Here is a 16,654-nt window from a genome sequence, read left to right as displayed (position 1 = left end):
ATTGTGTAGACCTTTCTTACTGCATGTTCATGTTGTGCGTTTTAACACTTGTCTGTCTGACTTACCTCATGGCTGTGATCTTTTTTTTATTTATTTATTTTATCTTTTTTTCTTTTGTCTCCTGTGCAGGCATTAGGTTTCGTGTCCTTCATTTATGGAGTTGCACATGCTTTTCAGTGTTTGTGAACGTATGTCTTCTTGCCTGTTTTTTTTTTCAGCGTGTTTCTGGTGTAACGTGTATGGATTTGACCGAACGCAGTGACGCTCCGTTGAGTAACAACAGTAGAAAAGACATCTATACTAGTTCACTCGTTTGCTGTAAAAAGTCATTTTATTTTGGAGTGACGTACCTTGGTTCACTGGGCTTCCGGTACATTGCAAGGGTCTGTTCATTGTTGTGAAAAGGACTGTTACTTGTGCGTCTTGTTCAATTCCCGTGTTTACCAACAGCAGAGGATAGACAGAGAAATAGTCAAGGATAGCCTCCCAGAGTCGTTCGCTCAGCAGCTTCATTTGTGGTAAGACTTAAGAGACCATTTGTGACGACTCAAACTCTCACCGTACCTCCGTCCTCGTGGGTTTTGTACAGTTGTACTTGTAGACCCTTTGTTCATTTTTTTTTCTTGGTGGCTCACACGTGTGTTCGTTTGTGTTCACACGTGAGATTGCGTTTCAATGTCCACATTTCTTCCCCTGTGTGTTTTCCATTTAGTTTCTTTCCAAAGAAGGAAACAGATGTAAATTGGTTACTGACATTTTAATATATATATATATATATATATATATATATATATTTTTTTTTTTTTTTTTTTTTTTTTTTTTTCCCATTGTTATCAACCAGTTTATAACTCGCTTTCCATATTCTAAATGATAAAGAGCAGGGGAAGAAAAGTGGATATTGCGAATTTTGTCAAAATTTAACACTGTGTTTTGGTTGGTTGTGTATACTCTTTCTTAAGAAAAGAAAAGAAAAAAGATGAAGTAATTTTTTTTTAATGTCTCAAAAGATGTTTTGGCCAATTGAGTCAATTTTCAGTCGTCTCATTTAATTGGTGCACATCTTGCATCTCATAACCTGACTTTATGGGTATTACACTTCCCAGAGAAATACTCAGAAATTTTCACTGTTTACTAATTAAGTTCAATCTCTTTTCAAATTTAGCCTCATGCATATTATGTTGGGTTTTTTTTTACGAAGTAGCTGGGCGTCGACCCACGATGGATACAAGGTTCAGTGCTTAGTGGAGATTCCGACAAAAATGTCACAGAACTACATCGGTAATATTTAGTAAAATTTACATATGATAATTAAGGTGGAAGTTTGTCGGTAAATTAAAAAAAAAAAAAAGTATAAAAAAAATAGTGGGAGCTCCTCGGTAATTTTGGTGAGATATTTGGCAAATATAGAGTCAGGAGGAGGTGTTGAGGGTCACGAGACCAGTCTGTGGATCAAGAGTTTGATTCCTGTTTGGACTTTTCTGTACACGGTTCTATCAGCCATTAGTGAAAAGTTCATGCAGGACAGCAGCGAAAGCAAACTCAAGAATCAAGAAAGGTCCGCATATACTTTTATTGACCAAAAATTTAATGTGACATCCGTTAATTATTCTGGACCGGTGTTGAGCTGTTTCAAGTGTTTGGTGCACATCGATCGAGGATCGATGCCCAGCGCCAGCCTTTTTTTTTTTCACATCATGTTTCATGAAGGCAGCTTTGGATTTGTGTGCACTCCTCAGAATTGGGGTTCCACAGACCCACAATGTACAGAATGTGGAGCATTGCTAAATTGACTCAAATGTGGTCTAGCTCAGAAAGATCTATGATGTTGACATGAGATTGTGACCTTGGGTCTGAAAAATTCACAACACTTGAATATGTGGGTAGTTCTAGTACTGTAGTTGTAATACTAATAGCATGTAGTTGTAATACTAATAATGCAATATCATGATATACTTAAGGTCTTCCTGTACTAACTGATTCGTTAACCCTTTCAGTGCCAAGCCTATTTTGTGCTCTGTGCAAACTAATTTGCCAAAGGATGTTTTGGTTTGTGAGGGTGATACTAATAACTAAAATGAAAGTTTCAGCTTGGAAACTTAAGTGTGTGTGTGTGTGTGTGTGTGTGTGTGTGTGTGTGTGTATTTCTTAAGGAAAATGAACACAATATCACATTATGACAATTTCACATCAAATATAATGATCTTGTGATAGGAGAGTTCCTGCAGTAACATGGAATGAAATTTCAAATCAGGGGAACTTTTTTTGGCATACCTGAAGGGGATGGCAACATCCATGCTGGGGCTTTCAAGCCAAAGATTTAATTACTTTACTACTTTAGTTTTCTTTCTCTTGTCAATACCTCTGCCCCCCTCCCATCACTCAAAAAAAAAAAAAAAAAAAAAAAAAAAGCAAAAAAAAAAAAAAAAAGCAAAAAAAAAGCATCATACCCCAAATGATATGTAAACAAAAGGAAGTGAAAAGGAAGAAGGAAAAAAGTCTTATCTGGCCTGCACAAAACTTGAAGGTTAAAAATAAAAGTCAAAAGTATTGAAGTATTCATTTTGTTATTTTTGTAATGAATGACCCATGTGTGCCAAAAATGTTAAAGTAATGGTGTAGTTGTAAGTGTTAAACATGAACTTAAAAGATGTATATGAACTGGTTCTGACAATGATACCAAAATATGCTTGAACTACCTAGTTAAACCCTTCAGCTCTCTCTCCTTCCTCTACACCAACCCTATAATTTTTCATATCCTATGTGACATTATGTTTAATCTAAGTAACATTGGTAACTAGAAATCTATTATCAATTGTCCATGCTTCTAGCTGTTGTAACAATGTAGTTTGTATATTTGCAGGTATTTTGTGGTCACCAGACAAGGTTTCTGAAATTGCCTGTGGCACAGAACTCACCATGTCCAGGATTACCAAGAGGAAGTATGTGGTGCAGGAAGTGATGGAATTTGTGTTGCCTTCGGAGAATCAGCAGATAGTGAAGGTATGTGCTGTCTTTATCAAGTCCACTCTTTCCTCAATATTTTAAAAGTACTGAAACTAGTGAAAGTAGTTATTATTTTCTCAAACACATGGCTCATAGAGCTATTCATTCAGTGCAAAGGTTAAAATTGCTACTTGAGGAAATCAGATAGAACTTTAAATGTTTTAAGTTAAACAGATTTCATGATTTGGTCTATTGGAGTGTTATTTATGATACTGTGGTTGGCCCTGATATTACTAGTAATAGTAGTATTCTATACATATGGGAATAATCTGAACCTGAGACTGAGAGATAGACATCAACAAATAAGCATGATGGCAGCAGTGTTTCTGTTTGTCAGGAACTGTGCAGAAAGATGTGTTCATGATGTGGACTGGACAACATTTTGTGTATACATACTGTAATCCCATTCCCAGTCTTACTGTTTTAGCCCTTAGCACTAGCAGACTCTATTATTACCATTATTAGGAAGCTGATATGGTGCCTAAAAATACCTGTTTAATTTGCCAATGATGGGGTTCATTTACAACCCCTTCCCCTTCCAGTTGTCAATCCATGATGTTAACAGTAGAGTGGGGTCCTATTGGTAATATGCCAAGCTGAGCTAGTCATTTGGATGAGACGATTAAATGAGGTCCTGTGTGCAGCCTGCACTCAGTGCATGTAAAAGAGACCACAGCACTGAAAAGGTACATTTCTGTAGAAACATCCCCTGGTAGAAAAACAAGCACAAGCATTGTTGCAAAAAGAAAAAAATAGGGGTGGTGGGGCTTGGGGTGGTGCTGGACAATGGTGACACACTCTGGTTAGGGAGAGCGGCTGGAATTCCACAGTCAGGAAAGTTTCGCAGTCCAGTTTATTTTGATTGTGCAGGTCACAGCAGGCAGGGGAAACAATCTCCATGAGGTTATTGATGCCAAGAACCAGACCTTCCTCGTCAGCATGCCTTGCAAGTTTCGTAAGAACATCTGGGTTAAACGAGGTGAGTACTTTTTTCTGGAAATTGAAGTAAGTGTCTTTACATGTGAAAAGAGAGGGGTCGCAGGTGGGTGAGGAGTGCACACAGAATTAATCAGCCTGTGCATGTGTGTGTGTGTGTGTGTGTGTGTGTGTGTGTGTGTGCCTATTTCTAAACTTTTCATGATTGATTGAATAATGATGATATCTATCTAATGATCTGTATATATAACTGTCACATTTTTTTTTTTAATAAAAATGTTGATAATTTCTTCCCAGTCAAAGTACATTTAGAGGCTAGCACTGCAAGCTCTTTTACTCAATTTAGACCATAGTTTTAAAGATCTCTGTTAAAACCCAAATTGTGTAAATGTTCAGAAAGTAATATATATATTTACTTTTCACTCCAAGGTCAATGTAGTATACCCTCTGAATGTGTTCATATCCAACTATCATATAACTTTACCAGTATTATTATAAATCTCATAAAGAGAATGTAAGTTTTGATTTTTCACTATACTCCATTTATATACTTTTTTGTAATTATCAGTTTATTGGTTTTACTGATATTAACACTGGCAGCAGTTTATTTTGCACAAATGTTTTGAAAGCTGTATATGTGTCATTGTGTGTAGTAGTACTACTACTAGTACACATGTGTGCATGTGTAATTCCTGATATTTAATTAATTTGTTTTTCAGTTTAAAAGTACCCCACCCCCTCCCACCTCCAGTTTAATTTCTTTTACTTTGCCAGAAATGGAAAGAGAAGACTTTCTGTGTGCAGTGTGATGTGACAGAAATGGAAAGAGAAGATTTTCTGTGTGCAGTGTGATGTGAGTTTAGCACAGAGAATATGAAAACCTGTTTTTTGTGTTTTAGAGGTCTGTAACTGGTCAACTCTTTTACTGCCTCACTACTGTAATTGCACTCTGTCCCTGTCTTTTGTTTGTGCAGGCAGCTTTATCATCATTGATCCCATTGAGGAGGGGAACAAGGTGAAGGGGGAAATCGCCAACATTCTCTTACAGGCACAGATTCAGTACATCCAGGAAGAAGGACTCTGGTCAGTAACTTTGTGAGTCTGTTGTAATGAATATTTATTTAACCAGTTCAGTGTCAGAGAATTTTTTTTTTTAGATAGTGCTCTCCCCTTGCCAGGGAATTTTGAGGATTCAGGTGTAATAAATCACAAAACATTCTAGCACAAAAGCTATGGGTGATACAGAAATATTTTCAAAAAAATTCTAATGTGATGATGTGCATGTTAAAGCACACACACACACACATACACACAACCGTTGTTCATTGTACTATTTCCTTCAGGTCTGAAACATTGGAGCTTTTTGTTTGTTTGTTTGTTGGGTTTTTTGGGGGGGTTGGGTGGGGGGTTCATTGCAATGTTCGCTGTCCCATCTTCTTCATTATTCACATACATTTGTTTGTGATAGTTAGCTGTCTTTTCAGCTCAGCATGTTTGCTCTTGACATGTCAAGGAGAGTCATCGATTTTTACAGTTTTTGGTGACAAGCACTGTCTGTTCCAGAATAGTGAGCATGTTTGTTTGAATAAAAGAGATAAATGTTTGATTTACTAGTTTTGACATGCCCCTCCTTCAATTACAGTTAAAAAGTTTAACTGTCACAGTGTCAACGCTCTAAATTCCATCCCATTGGTATTATTCACAAGTTATTAGTTACCTTGTCAGATATTTACTGTGTTTTCCTGTGCAGGCCTGAGGCCTTTGGACAGAGAGAGGCCAAATCCACCAACTACATTGATGAGGACATGATGCCACCATCGGATTCGGATGATGAGGACTTGGCCTCAAGGGTGTGGAATGCAAACAAAGGCAGTCAGCTTTATGAGGACCAGTCTTCAGATGAGGAAGAAAGTGAGGAGGAGGATGAAGTGGATGATGACGATGAGGAGGAGGAGGAGGAGGAAGGGGAGGAAGATGTTCAGGAGGAAGCGGGTGGTTCAGAAGAAAAGAGCCAGAGCTGATGCAGTGGGGTTGTGCCTTGTTTGTAGGTTTTCACCACGCCTGGTGATCTTTTTTTTTGTTTCTGTGAAAGTTGAATGTTGTACATACCTATTTTGCAGGATGTGGTAAGACTGCTGTGCCTACATACAATTTATGTGTGTGTGTGTGTGTGTGTGTGTGTGTGTGTGTGTGTGAGATTTTACTTAAGATTGTGTGTGTGTGCTTGTGTATGTATGTATGTTCATATGTTCCTTGCGCGCACATGTGCAAATGTGTGTGAGTGATTGTAAGTGTGACTGTGTATGCATAAATGCTTTAAGTTGACTTTGGGTTTCATGAGTGGCTGTGGGTGGACATGTGTGAATTCTGATATGTAGGTTTTAAAAGGGCAGAGAACTAAGGACAATGAAACATTGTGCTAGTCAACTGACTCAGTTGTGATACATTTGCAATCATGTATGTGTGTGTGTGTGTGTGTGTGTTGTCAGTACAACATTAGTTCACCTGACAATAAATGGTTACTGTGTTGTACTGTGTGTGTGCTTGGCATACATTATGTTGTGGCTGTTTTTAGATTTCAAAATATTTTTTATGTATGTGTTTTGGTGAAATGATGCCATTATAATTTTACATTGTAATTTGTGTATTAATAGACTAGGGTTCCAATTGTTTAACCTCTTCCAGTCTGTGACTTAAGGACACTATTCCAGTCTAATGAAAATGTCTTTTAATGATGCCATTGGTTTATGAAAATTTCAACAGATGAACTATGTCACCTGTTTAGTATGTTGTATGTTAATGCGCATGTTCTTGAGAGAGAGAGAGAGAGAGAGCACATTGGCAGCAATTTATCACAAACCTCAGAACCGATTCCAGTGGAGCTTGAAATGATGGTGACATGTATTGAACATGAATTGAAAAATCATTTCTACTGGTCTTTGACGCATTAAAGTCATGAGAGCAAGGAAATTGCCTGCATTGTTGTGTTTTAATACATTTACTGTTTACAGGTGCTCTGTTTTAAGTTCTGAAAGCTCAGACCTTTCTGATTAAACTTGATTCAAGGTTAAGGTCACAGCAGGTATGTTTCAGTGTTACAATGTGACTGGTGACTTCCAGCACACATTTAGGACTGGTTTTGATGCAGTTAGAATTGGTCATGGGTGAAGAACCTCAAAAGCAAGCTTGGTCATTTGGATGAGACAACCAAACCAAGGCCCTGCACGCTGCATACTTTTAGCACACTTTAAAAGAACCCACAACAATGAAGTAGTTGTCTCTGGCAAAATTCTGTAGAAAAATCAAATGATCATAAAACGAATATACTCGCAGACAGTGAAAAAAGAGGAAAAAAGGTGGTGCTGCACTGTGGCTATGTCCTTTCCCTGGGGAGAGCAGTGCAAATGTCACACAGAACAATCTGTTGTGACAAAAAGTATTACAGTACAAAACAAAACAACAAATTGCAATACAATCTCACAGAAATGATTTAACAATAGTCTTTGGATGCAGGTTATGAAATTTAAAAAAAAAAAAAAAGAAGGTTATATCTTTACTCCCTGTTTTTGAGCATTTTGATTTGAGCATTCAAACGTGTTGAGTCTGAATTTACTCAGAGAAATGCGCTTTGCAAATGCTGTTCATTATTATGATTGTTCTAAATTATAATAATGATAATTGTCATTATTATTGCATTAATAAAATAGCATGAGCATACAGAGAGTGATGACAGTTGAATGCAGCTTCACATTTGAAATTGACAAACTCCATGATAAAATCTTGGTGATGTCAGTGAGAGAGTACAAGAAAAATGAAAACTTTTTCACCGTCAGAAATCCAGGTTTTTATTAATGCACACACATACTTAGTTTTCTCACTGAAGTTTGCTCAAGTAATCAGGGGTATTATATCCAAAGACAAGACATCCATGCAAGTTTTTGTTGTTGTTCTATTTGTTTGATTTTGTTTTCTGTTCAGTATTCTGTGCTTATTCAGGGGGATTAATTTATCTCATCCCATTCATCACAAATCCTTTTAGACAATGACACCTGGGATTGTTCTGTTACATTATTTTCCAAACACCAAAGGAGAACCAGCGTTTTTGCTGGGAGGGTTAGGTGGTATTTGTCAAAGCCTCTTTTAATTCAACATGCAGTGTGGGACACCACCCTCAATGCTCCCTACTGATAGCAATGATTATACTATTGCCACACTGGAGACTGCCACCATGTATCTCCAATGTGAATATTCAGATAACAAAGTCATTGACATGAACACATCAAAATCATAGAATTAGAGAGGAACTGGGGTCATCGTATGAGCTGGGCGTGAAAGGCCATAGAATTTGGGAGCGACAGTTTTCAGTATTTTTATGAGGATGATGGTGAAACTTCAGTGGTCAGATCCATTTAGGACTGGGCTGTACTTTTGTGACTTACTCAGGCATCAACTGGGGCTGAGAGATACAAATACTTGCAGTGTTGGTCAAGAAATTACAGCATTACTCCACAAAGACCATTGATGAAAATGATGACCCATCACTATGTGGTACCCCAGCTTCCCCATTTGAGCCCATTGTACACTCAATACTCAGCTGTAGGTAGGAACCAGCTCTGGGCCAAATTCACTTCTGTTTGGGGTTGAAGCTGCATCCTCCCAAGTCATCGGACTGTAATGACTTTTTCTTTCTAAACAACCAACTTCCAGGCACATTGTCACAGGGATCTCAAGACCAGATTACTGTAACTCTGTCATAACAGGACTTCTTTCATAACAGACATCTTCGTCACATAGGGTGCAGAACTGCTCAACACAATTTGTTTTAGAGGAAACCACATTGATTTTCATAGAATTGCACTGGCCTGGTCGAGGTCCGGAAGACGCCTTTGCTCAAACTCCAGCACTCTCTTGCAGACAGCCAGTCGCCGGGCACTGCGGTCAATGACAAGAGTTGCCCGCCGGAGGATGGGAATGCTGCAGGTCCCGAGAGGCGGTCCTTGAAGCGTTCCGGTGGTCTTCCGATGTTCCGTGCGCCAGCAGCCAGCTTGGAGAAGACTATGTTTGACAATTAAGTGTCGTCCATTTGGACTGCATGTCCAACATACCGAGCTGGGAATTCATGACGAGTGCTTCAACCCCTGTCATCATCGCTCCGCGAAACACTTTTGTGTCTGAAACTCTGTCCTCCCATGAGATGCCCATGACCTTATGTAATAATCCGAGGTCAAATACGCACATTCAAGGTTTAGGAATCCACGTCAACATTCGATGGACTATGGAAAAGAAACAAAAATATGCCCAGTATTCACATTCCCGAAAACGGTGCATGGTATGGTTGCGTACATGGCGGGGATGAAAAACGATAAACGGTCATACACATAAAACACCCACAGGTTTGTGCGAGTGAATGTGGGTGTTGCTGCCCACGAACGCAGAGGAACAGAAGGGAAAGGAGGGAGAGAGAGAGACAGACAGACAGACAGAAAGGTAGTGGGTTTTGGGGTGGTGGAAGGTTTGCGAGGGTGGGGAGGGGGTAGAGGTGGGGTCAGCGCCGGTACACTGTTGGCAAGCCCGATCCACTTTCTCAGCAGTAAGTTCACCTTTAAGTGAATGCTGAGAAACAGCCTGCAATCTTCTGCGGGTGTGACTGAAGCTGATAGGAGTGCAGGCTACATGTGTGCAGGCTGTTACAGTGACGGGAGAACTGTGCTGATACACCATCAAACCGAACACCACTCTACAGAGGAACAAAATCATGGAACTGTAGTGTCGAAATCTGGATTTTTTCGGCCGAGCTGCTACAAGACCTCGGAAGCGTAAAATAAAAAAAAGTTCATTTGCTACTCATGAGGACTGGAGGGCAAGGTATGCTGAATTAGTATTTAATGGTTCTTAACATTTCAAGTTCATGTCTTGCTAATGTGTATGTCTCGATTATGTTGATTCCCCCCCACCCCACGCCCCTTTTATTTTGTTTTATTTTATTACTGTATCAGTGTGAATTGTTAGCGCTCTGGCCGCCTGTACAAAGGCTGTAGAGCACATTGTAAATACCCATTCTTCTCCTCGTTATACTTGCTCTTCTTCATAGTATCGTTATTATACAAAGTGAGCAGGATTCGATATCTTTTTACTTTCTTTCTTTTGAGTATTTTCTTGAAGAAGATTACAGAATGGTTGAATGGTTAAAACGCATTTCTGGCAATACAGTGTCCTTGATGGTATGGGTTCGAATCTCGGTCTCGCCCCTTTTGGTTTGAAAAACCAAACTGACGCGTCTATGTGGAGTGATGGCCCAGAGGTAACGCGTCTGCCTATGAGGAAGCAAGAGAATCTGAACGCGCTGGTTCGAATCACGGCTCAGCCGCCGATATTTTCTCTCTCTCCACTAGACTTTGAGTGGTGGTCTGGACGCTAGTCATTCGGATGAGACGATAAACCGAGGTCCCGTGTGCAGCATGCACTCAGTGCACGTAAAAGAATCCACGGCAACAAAAGGGTTGTTCCTATACAAAAATCTGTAGAAAAATCCACTTCGATAGGAAAAACAAATAAAACTGCACGCAGGAAAAAGAAAAAGAAAAAAAAAAGGGGGGGTGGCGCTGTAGTGTAGCGACGCGCTCTCCCTGGGGAGAGTCAGCCCGAATTTCACACAGAGAAATCTGTTGTGATAAAAAAAGAAATACAAACGCAAATAGTCTTTCGGATGAGATGATAAACCGAGGTTCCCTGTGTAGCACGCGCTTGGCGCACTGGAAAATAACCCATGGCAGCATTGGTGTTGTCCTCTGACAAAATTCTGTAAATCGGCCTGTGACCGCAGCTTTGCCAGTCAGTACCGGGTGTTATCAGCTAACTGACCGCTGATCCTGTTTGCCCAGCGGTCATTATCTGCCGGTCACCGCTCGCTCTGTCCACTCCCCAACTGTGGAACGTGACTGGTTTGATTGAACGGTTTGCTCTCCTTCACCAGATCCCGGGGTCTTTTGCCTGTCACCAAGTTATAAGTCTGTTGAAGCGTGCGACACGAGTGTTTGTGTGTGTGTGTGTGTGTGTGTGTGTGTGTGTGTGTGTGTGTGTGTGTGTGTGTGTGTGTGTGGACAAAAGGGGAAAACATAAGTACAGGATTAATTATAATAGTGCAAACAACACCCTGTTTAAATAAAACATCAAAATATAACATCAATTAAAAAATTCTCAATTCAATGGAGAGAGAGAGAGAGAGAGAGAGTTTTTTTTGCACATCATTCTGAACTTCATGCATGTCAGCTTTTGATAGGTTTCTTCCCAGCGCTCCCACTTCTAGCATGAATACAAGTAAACAATGCTAAATACTTTGTACGTTGCTTAATATATGTTGTTTTGTTTAGTTTTTTTCTCCTCAGTGTGAGCACATTGGCAAATATGTTTGGTATTTTATATAAGTTGTAACATTTTCCAGTTTCCTCAGTCAACAGGGTTTCCTGAAATAAAAACAAAACAAAAACGTCTTGTCTTGTTTTGTGTTGTCTGATCAGTTCCAACAGACACCGTGTAAGCATCAACAGTTGATGTAAGGTTAGAGAAATACGATATCCAGCCTTCTCCTCTTCCTTCTTCTTCCGCGTTCATGGGCTGCAATTACCACGATCAGTCGTATTTGAGCGAGTGGGTTTTCACCGCGTGTTCATATGTTGGCTGTAAAAACCACCATGTAGGCAGCTATACTCCGCTTTCTGGGGCGTATGTGTGCCGGCTGGGGGGATTGGGGTAGTGGTGGTGGTGGTATGTTCTTGTTTCCATAACCTACCAAAGGGCTGACACAGATTAGAGGATATTAAACGCGCGTACTTACTCTTGTGCTTATACACACACGAAGCAGTGAGAGTCAGGGAGTTGGGGGTGGGTGGTGGGTGGGCGTTGGTTCGGGGACGGGGTGACATCAGGTAAAGCACTAGCAGGTCAAATCAATCAAATCAATCAAAAACACTTTATTAATCCACATGGAAATTAAGTTGTGCAATCACAGGCTCATTGTAAACACTGGCATAAAATCATGCGCAACATAAGAAGAGATTAAAACTAGTCAAATAAGAATTCCCAATAGCTGACGATATACTAACCCCCCCACTCCCCACACACACATACTCATGTTAAGACAATAGGGTATTGCACAACAATATTAACAAATGAAAACATCCAACAACAAAAAAGGGTATAAGATTACTAAAAATGACATGCGCGCACGCACGCACACACACCCACACACACACACACACACATGCACACACACACACACACACACACACACGTTAAGACCATAAGGTATTGTACAACAATACATAAATAAAAACATCAAGGGAATAAATCGTATATATAAGTAAAATGCACACACACACACACACACACACACACACACACACACACACACACACACGCACACACACACACTCACACACACACAAACAACGTATGCATGCACATAACATATGTCACGCCAGTAAGATTAGAACATTAACATTAAGATACATGAAATCCAAGTAAAATAAGAAAATATTTAAAAATCACTTCCGATCACACACACACACAAATGCTTGCTTGCCCGTGCTCACCCGCTCAGTCCCCCATGCACGCATAATGTCTGCTCCCATACACTCGTCTGCTGGTGAAGTTCAGGTGTTGCTGTGGCGAGGGGGCTTGGGGGGTGGGAGGGTTCACTTAGTGTATTGGATGTTTTGATTGTGTGCGCGAATGGCTGTAGGAATAAATGAATTAATGTATCGAGATGTTCTTGCGCGTGGAGCTCTAAACCTACCACTTATGTCTGACCTTCTGCTATTAATGTCATCATGTAGTGGGTGTCTTACGTCGGTCAAAATTGTTATTAGTCTGTCAGTCAGTTTTCTATTGTGCATGTCGCTAAAGGTGTCTTGTCTTATACCCACCACCCCACCCGCTTTCCTAATGACTTTTTCCAACCTGTCTTTGTCATGTTTGGTCAGGTTTCCCCCCCAGCACACGGCTCCGTATGTTAAAACACTACAGACAACAGATGTGTAAAACATTTGGAGCATCTGCTTGCATACATTAAAAGATTTCATTTTTCTAAGACAGTACATGCGACTGTTGCTCTTTTTAATGAGTGCAGTTGAGTTTTCATTCCAAGACAGCTTATTGTCGATTATCACACCGAGATATTTGTCTGCACATCTGTTGATTTGGGAGGTAGGGCAAAAAATCGCCATTCATTCTTAACCCACCAGGCACCCGCGACTGGCACTGGAGACTATATACAGTGTTTCTTAATCGCGAGCACGCTTTTTGTGCTGATGGCGAGAAAGCGAGTGGCTAGCGCGAGGAATCGGCAACATGCGCAACGAATCGAAGTGATGCGAGGCGGGAGGTAGATTTTATGCTTACTGACCTCGCGACAAAGTTGCTTGCTCTGCAGAGGCTACCAAGCCTTGACTCGCGAGAACCTAGCCACCCTTGCCGCGAGGTGGAAAAAAAAGAAAAAGAAAAAGAAAAAAGAAACGCACCTTCTTAGTGTGTTTCGCGAGAACCTTGCTTGATTAACTAGCGTGTGAGAAACACACCTCAGGATTCCAACCCACGACCGTCAGACTGATTAAAAGTCCAACGCCTTAACTAACCACACGATCGGTTGTTGCCGCCCGCCCGTCAATATCCTGCCCAGTTTCCTTGCCATTGTCCCTTACGTCAGGCCGGCGGCTGAGAGCTGCAGGAAGGCAGTGCCGGCATAATGCCCGTGCAGTCTATCAGCATGAACGTCTTCAACCCTTTGTGACTGCTGATTCTTGGTGAACTGAAACCAAGCAACGTGGCACGGATTTGAAGTGCACCAACTGAAGTACTGCTTGCGCACTTCTTAGGCCGTGTTTTTTTGGGTTTTTTTTCTTTTTTTCTTTTTTTTTTCTGAACAAAATGTAATGCATTCCAAAAGAGCCAGGAATCCAATCAAAGAAACTGAATGTCATCCTGACCTGTTACCCCAGTCTTACCTCACTGAGTTAGGGCTGCCGTAAACTCTCGTTAGCAGCAGTCAAAGGTTTAATCATGTCTGCTCATTATTATTATTATTATTATTTGTGAGTGTGTGTGTGTGTGTGTGTGTGTGTGTGTGTGTGTGTGTGTGTGCGTGCGTGCGTGCGTGCTTGTGTGTGTGTGCGTGCGTGCGTGCGTGCTTGTGTGTGTGTGCGTGCATTTTATTTTAGTTATAATTACCATTTATTTGTTGGATTTTTTTAATTTAAAGTTTTGTAAATATAATGTTGTGCAATATCCTATTGTCTTAACGTGTGTACGTGCGCGCGCGCGTGTGTGGGGTGGGGGGTGGGGGGGGGGGGGGGGGGGAGGAGGCTTGTTTTAGCCTGTCGTCAGCTATTGGAATTCCTATTTGACTAGTTTTAATCTCTTTTTATGTTGCGCCGGATCATTTGATGTTGGTGTTTATAACGAGCCTGTGATTGCACAAGTTAATTTCCAAGTGGATTGATAAAGTGTTTTTGATTGATTTCATTGATGGATATTATTATTATTATTATTATTATTATTATTATTATATCATCATCATCATCATCATTATTATTATTATCATTTCTATTATTATTTACTCAGCCGCGTTTGCTCGCATCATTCGTGTAACTATGTCAGTTTTTACTTCAGTCAGAGTCAGTACCATGGGGGAGTACATGACTATGTATTATTTTGTCGGGACTGAGGACAGAATGCGCGCGCGCGTGTGTGTGTGTGTGTGTGTGTGTGAAATGGAGTGAGGGATGGGGGCTTGGGGAGGCGGGGGGTGGGGGTGGGTGGGTGGGGGGGGCATAGCGGGCTAACGAATTCGTTGTGGCGTGGTTGTCTGTTTTACAGTTCACCGATTTCTTATGGCTCGTGCTATTTATTCGTTCTACCCCCCCCCCCCCCACCTCCTACCGGCCGCCCCCCCTCCCCATTTTTTTTTAAATCGTAATTTTCTCATGGTCCCGTTGTTCATAACATCAGTGCTTGGAGCAATGGTGGCCTTGTAGTAGAGCGCTCGACAAGGATTGACAGACCACCACCATAGGATTTGTGTGTGTGTGTGTGTGTGTGTGTGTGTGTGTGTGTGTGTGTGTGTGTGTGTGTGTGTCTGTGTGTGTAGAATTATCCATCAGAAAGAGAGAGAGACAGACAGACAGACAGGCAGACAGACAGACAGACAGACAGACAAGGTAAGAGAGAGACAGACAGGAGCAGACACACGACAGATACACAAAAAGACAAGCAGGAAGACAGAAACAGAAGATTAGAGTGAAAAGGGGTGACAGGGTGAAGGGGGGGGGGGGGGAGCAGTGGGTGGAGGCGGTGGGGGGGGGGGGGGGGGGGGGGGGGGGGGGGGGGGGGGGAGGGGGGCAGGGCAAGGGAGGGGGCGAGGAGACGGGGATTGGATGAGGGTGGGGCCGGTGAGAGTGCGACGGTAAGGGGGTAATCAAGATAGAGGGTGAATAGCTTCAAACGGCTTTCGCATGATCTCCCATTCCAATTCCCTCGCTCTGTGCACTATAAAACTGGGCCCTGTTCGTGGACACACACACACGCACACGCACACACACGCATACGCACCCGCATAATCATATACTTTGGCACCTCATCATCATGTGCCGTCACACTGTATAACTTATATCGTCCGTTCTCTCCCACCCCTAGCCACAGCCTCACACAAAAGGCAGACAAATATGTGCGCGCCCAACAAAGGGGAAGAAAAGAAAGCGGACACAATACGACCAGGCCATTGGAAGAGGTCTATATAACTTTTCCCCAGGTCAGGTAGGTAGGCTACGGATTGGTTCTGCTGTTTATATATGAAGAAAAAAGGAAGAAAGAAAGAAAAAAGCAGTCCCCGCAGTGCTGTAAAATTAATCTTGGAACTAGATCAGTTGCGTTGCGTTGGGTTTTTATTGGGTTTCACCTTCTGTTTTGGCTCACGGGGGTGCTTGCACACAACGCTTGAGTCTATGTAATAATCTTCTCTCTCTCTCTCTCTCTGTCTGTCTCTCTGTCTCTGTCTCTCCCCCCTCTCTCTGTCTCTCTCTCTGTCTCTCTCCTGAAATATACTTTGGCAAGGTTTAGATTAGGTGTTACTGAAATATGTACGCATTATTATCGATATCGAAAATCATGTGCCCAAAATTTGTTTTGTCCAATGTGTCAAGAATCTAAAGAAGATGAAGTTCACTTTGTGCTGTGTTGCCCAGTATTAAGAGATCTTAGAGAACAATTGATTCCACTTAAATACTGTCAACACCCTTGCTTGTTTAGACTTATCATGTTAATGTCATCAACAAATGAAAAGACTGTCAAGGAGTTCGCTCTATATCTGTATAAAGCACTCAAAAGGAGAAATGTATATGTTACATCATGAAGACTTTTGAATGTATGACTTTAGCATTTTACTGTATATCCCCCTTCAAAGGGGCTGTGGCCTATATGAATAAACCATCTCAATCTCAATCTCAATCTCAATCTCTGTCTCTCTCTCTGTGAAAGTGGGGGTCTTCTACGGAATTTTGCCAGGGACAACTGTATTGTTGCCGTTGATTTTCATACGTAAACTGCATACACATGTATCACTCAAAGTGAAAAGACGTTAAATTAAAGAAATAACATGTACCCCCAGTTTTTGAAGTACTTTTTTTGTGCTTTTCTTAGTATTTCATATTTTCCTAGATGTAGA

The 16,654-nt window shown here is 41.2% G+C and overlaps 1 protein-coding gene across 1 annotated transcript; it reads left to right on the top strand.

The window, feature by feature from the left end:
• The first annotated feature begins 364 nt into the window (after positions 1 to 364).
• LOC143295996 (putative RNA-binding protein EIF1AD) lies at positions 365 to 6,903 on the top strand. Its single transcript, XM_076607730.1, has 5 exons — positions 365 to 518; positions 2,861 to 3,000; positions 3,874 to 3,982; positions 4,914 to 5,022; positions 5,690 to 6,903. Exons 2-5 carry the CDS (start codon positions 2,917 to 2,919, stop codon positions 5,958 to 5,960), a joined length of 573 nt encoding a protein of 190 aa, XP_076463845.1. The 5' UTR covers positions 365 to 518; positions 2,861 to 2,916; the 3' UTR covers positions 5,961 to 6,903.
• The last annotated feature ends 9,751 nt before the right edge of the window (positions 6,904 to 16,654 follow it).

This window comes from Babylonia areolata, chromosome 21, assembly GCF_041734735.1.
Source record: "Babylonia areolata isolate BAREFJ2019XMU chromosome 21, ASM4173473v1, whole genome shotgun sequence".
NCBI lineage: Eukaryota > Metazoa > Mollusca > Gastropoda > Neogastropoda > Buccinidae > Babylonia > Babylonia areolata.
The sequence above is the reverse complement of the archived record's forward strand: the minus strand, read 5'-3'. Positions and strand labels throughout refer to the sequence as shown.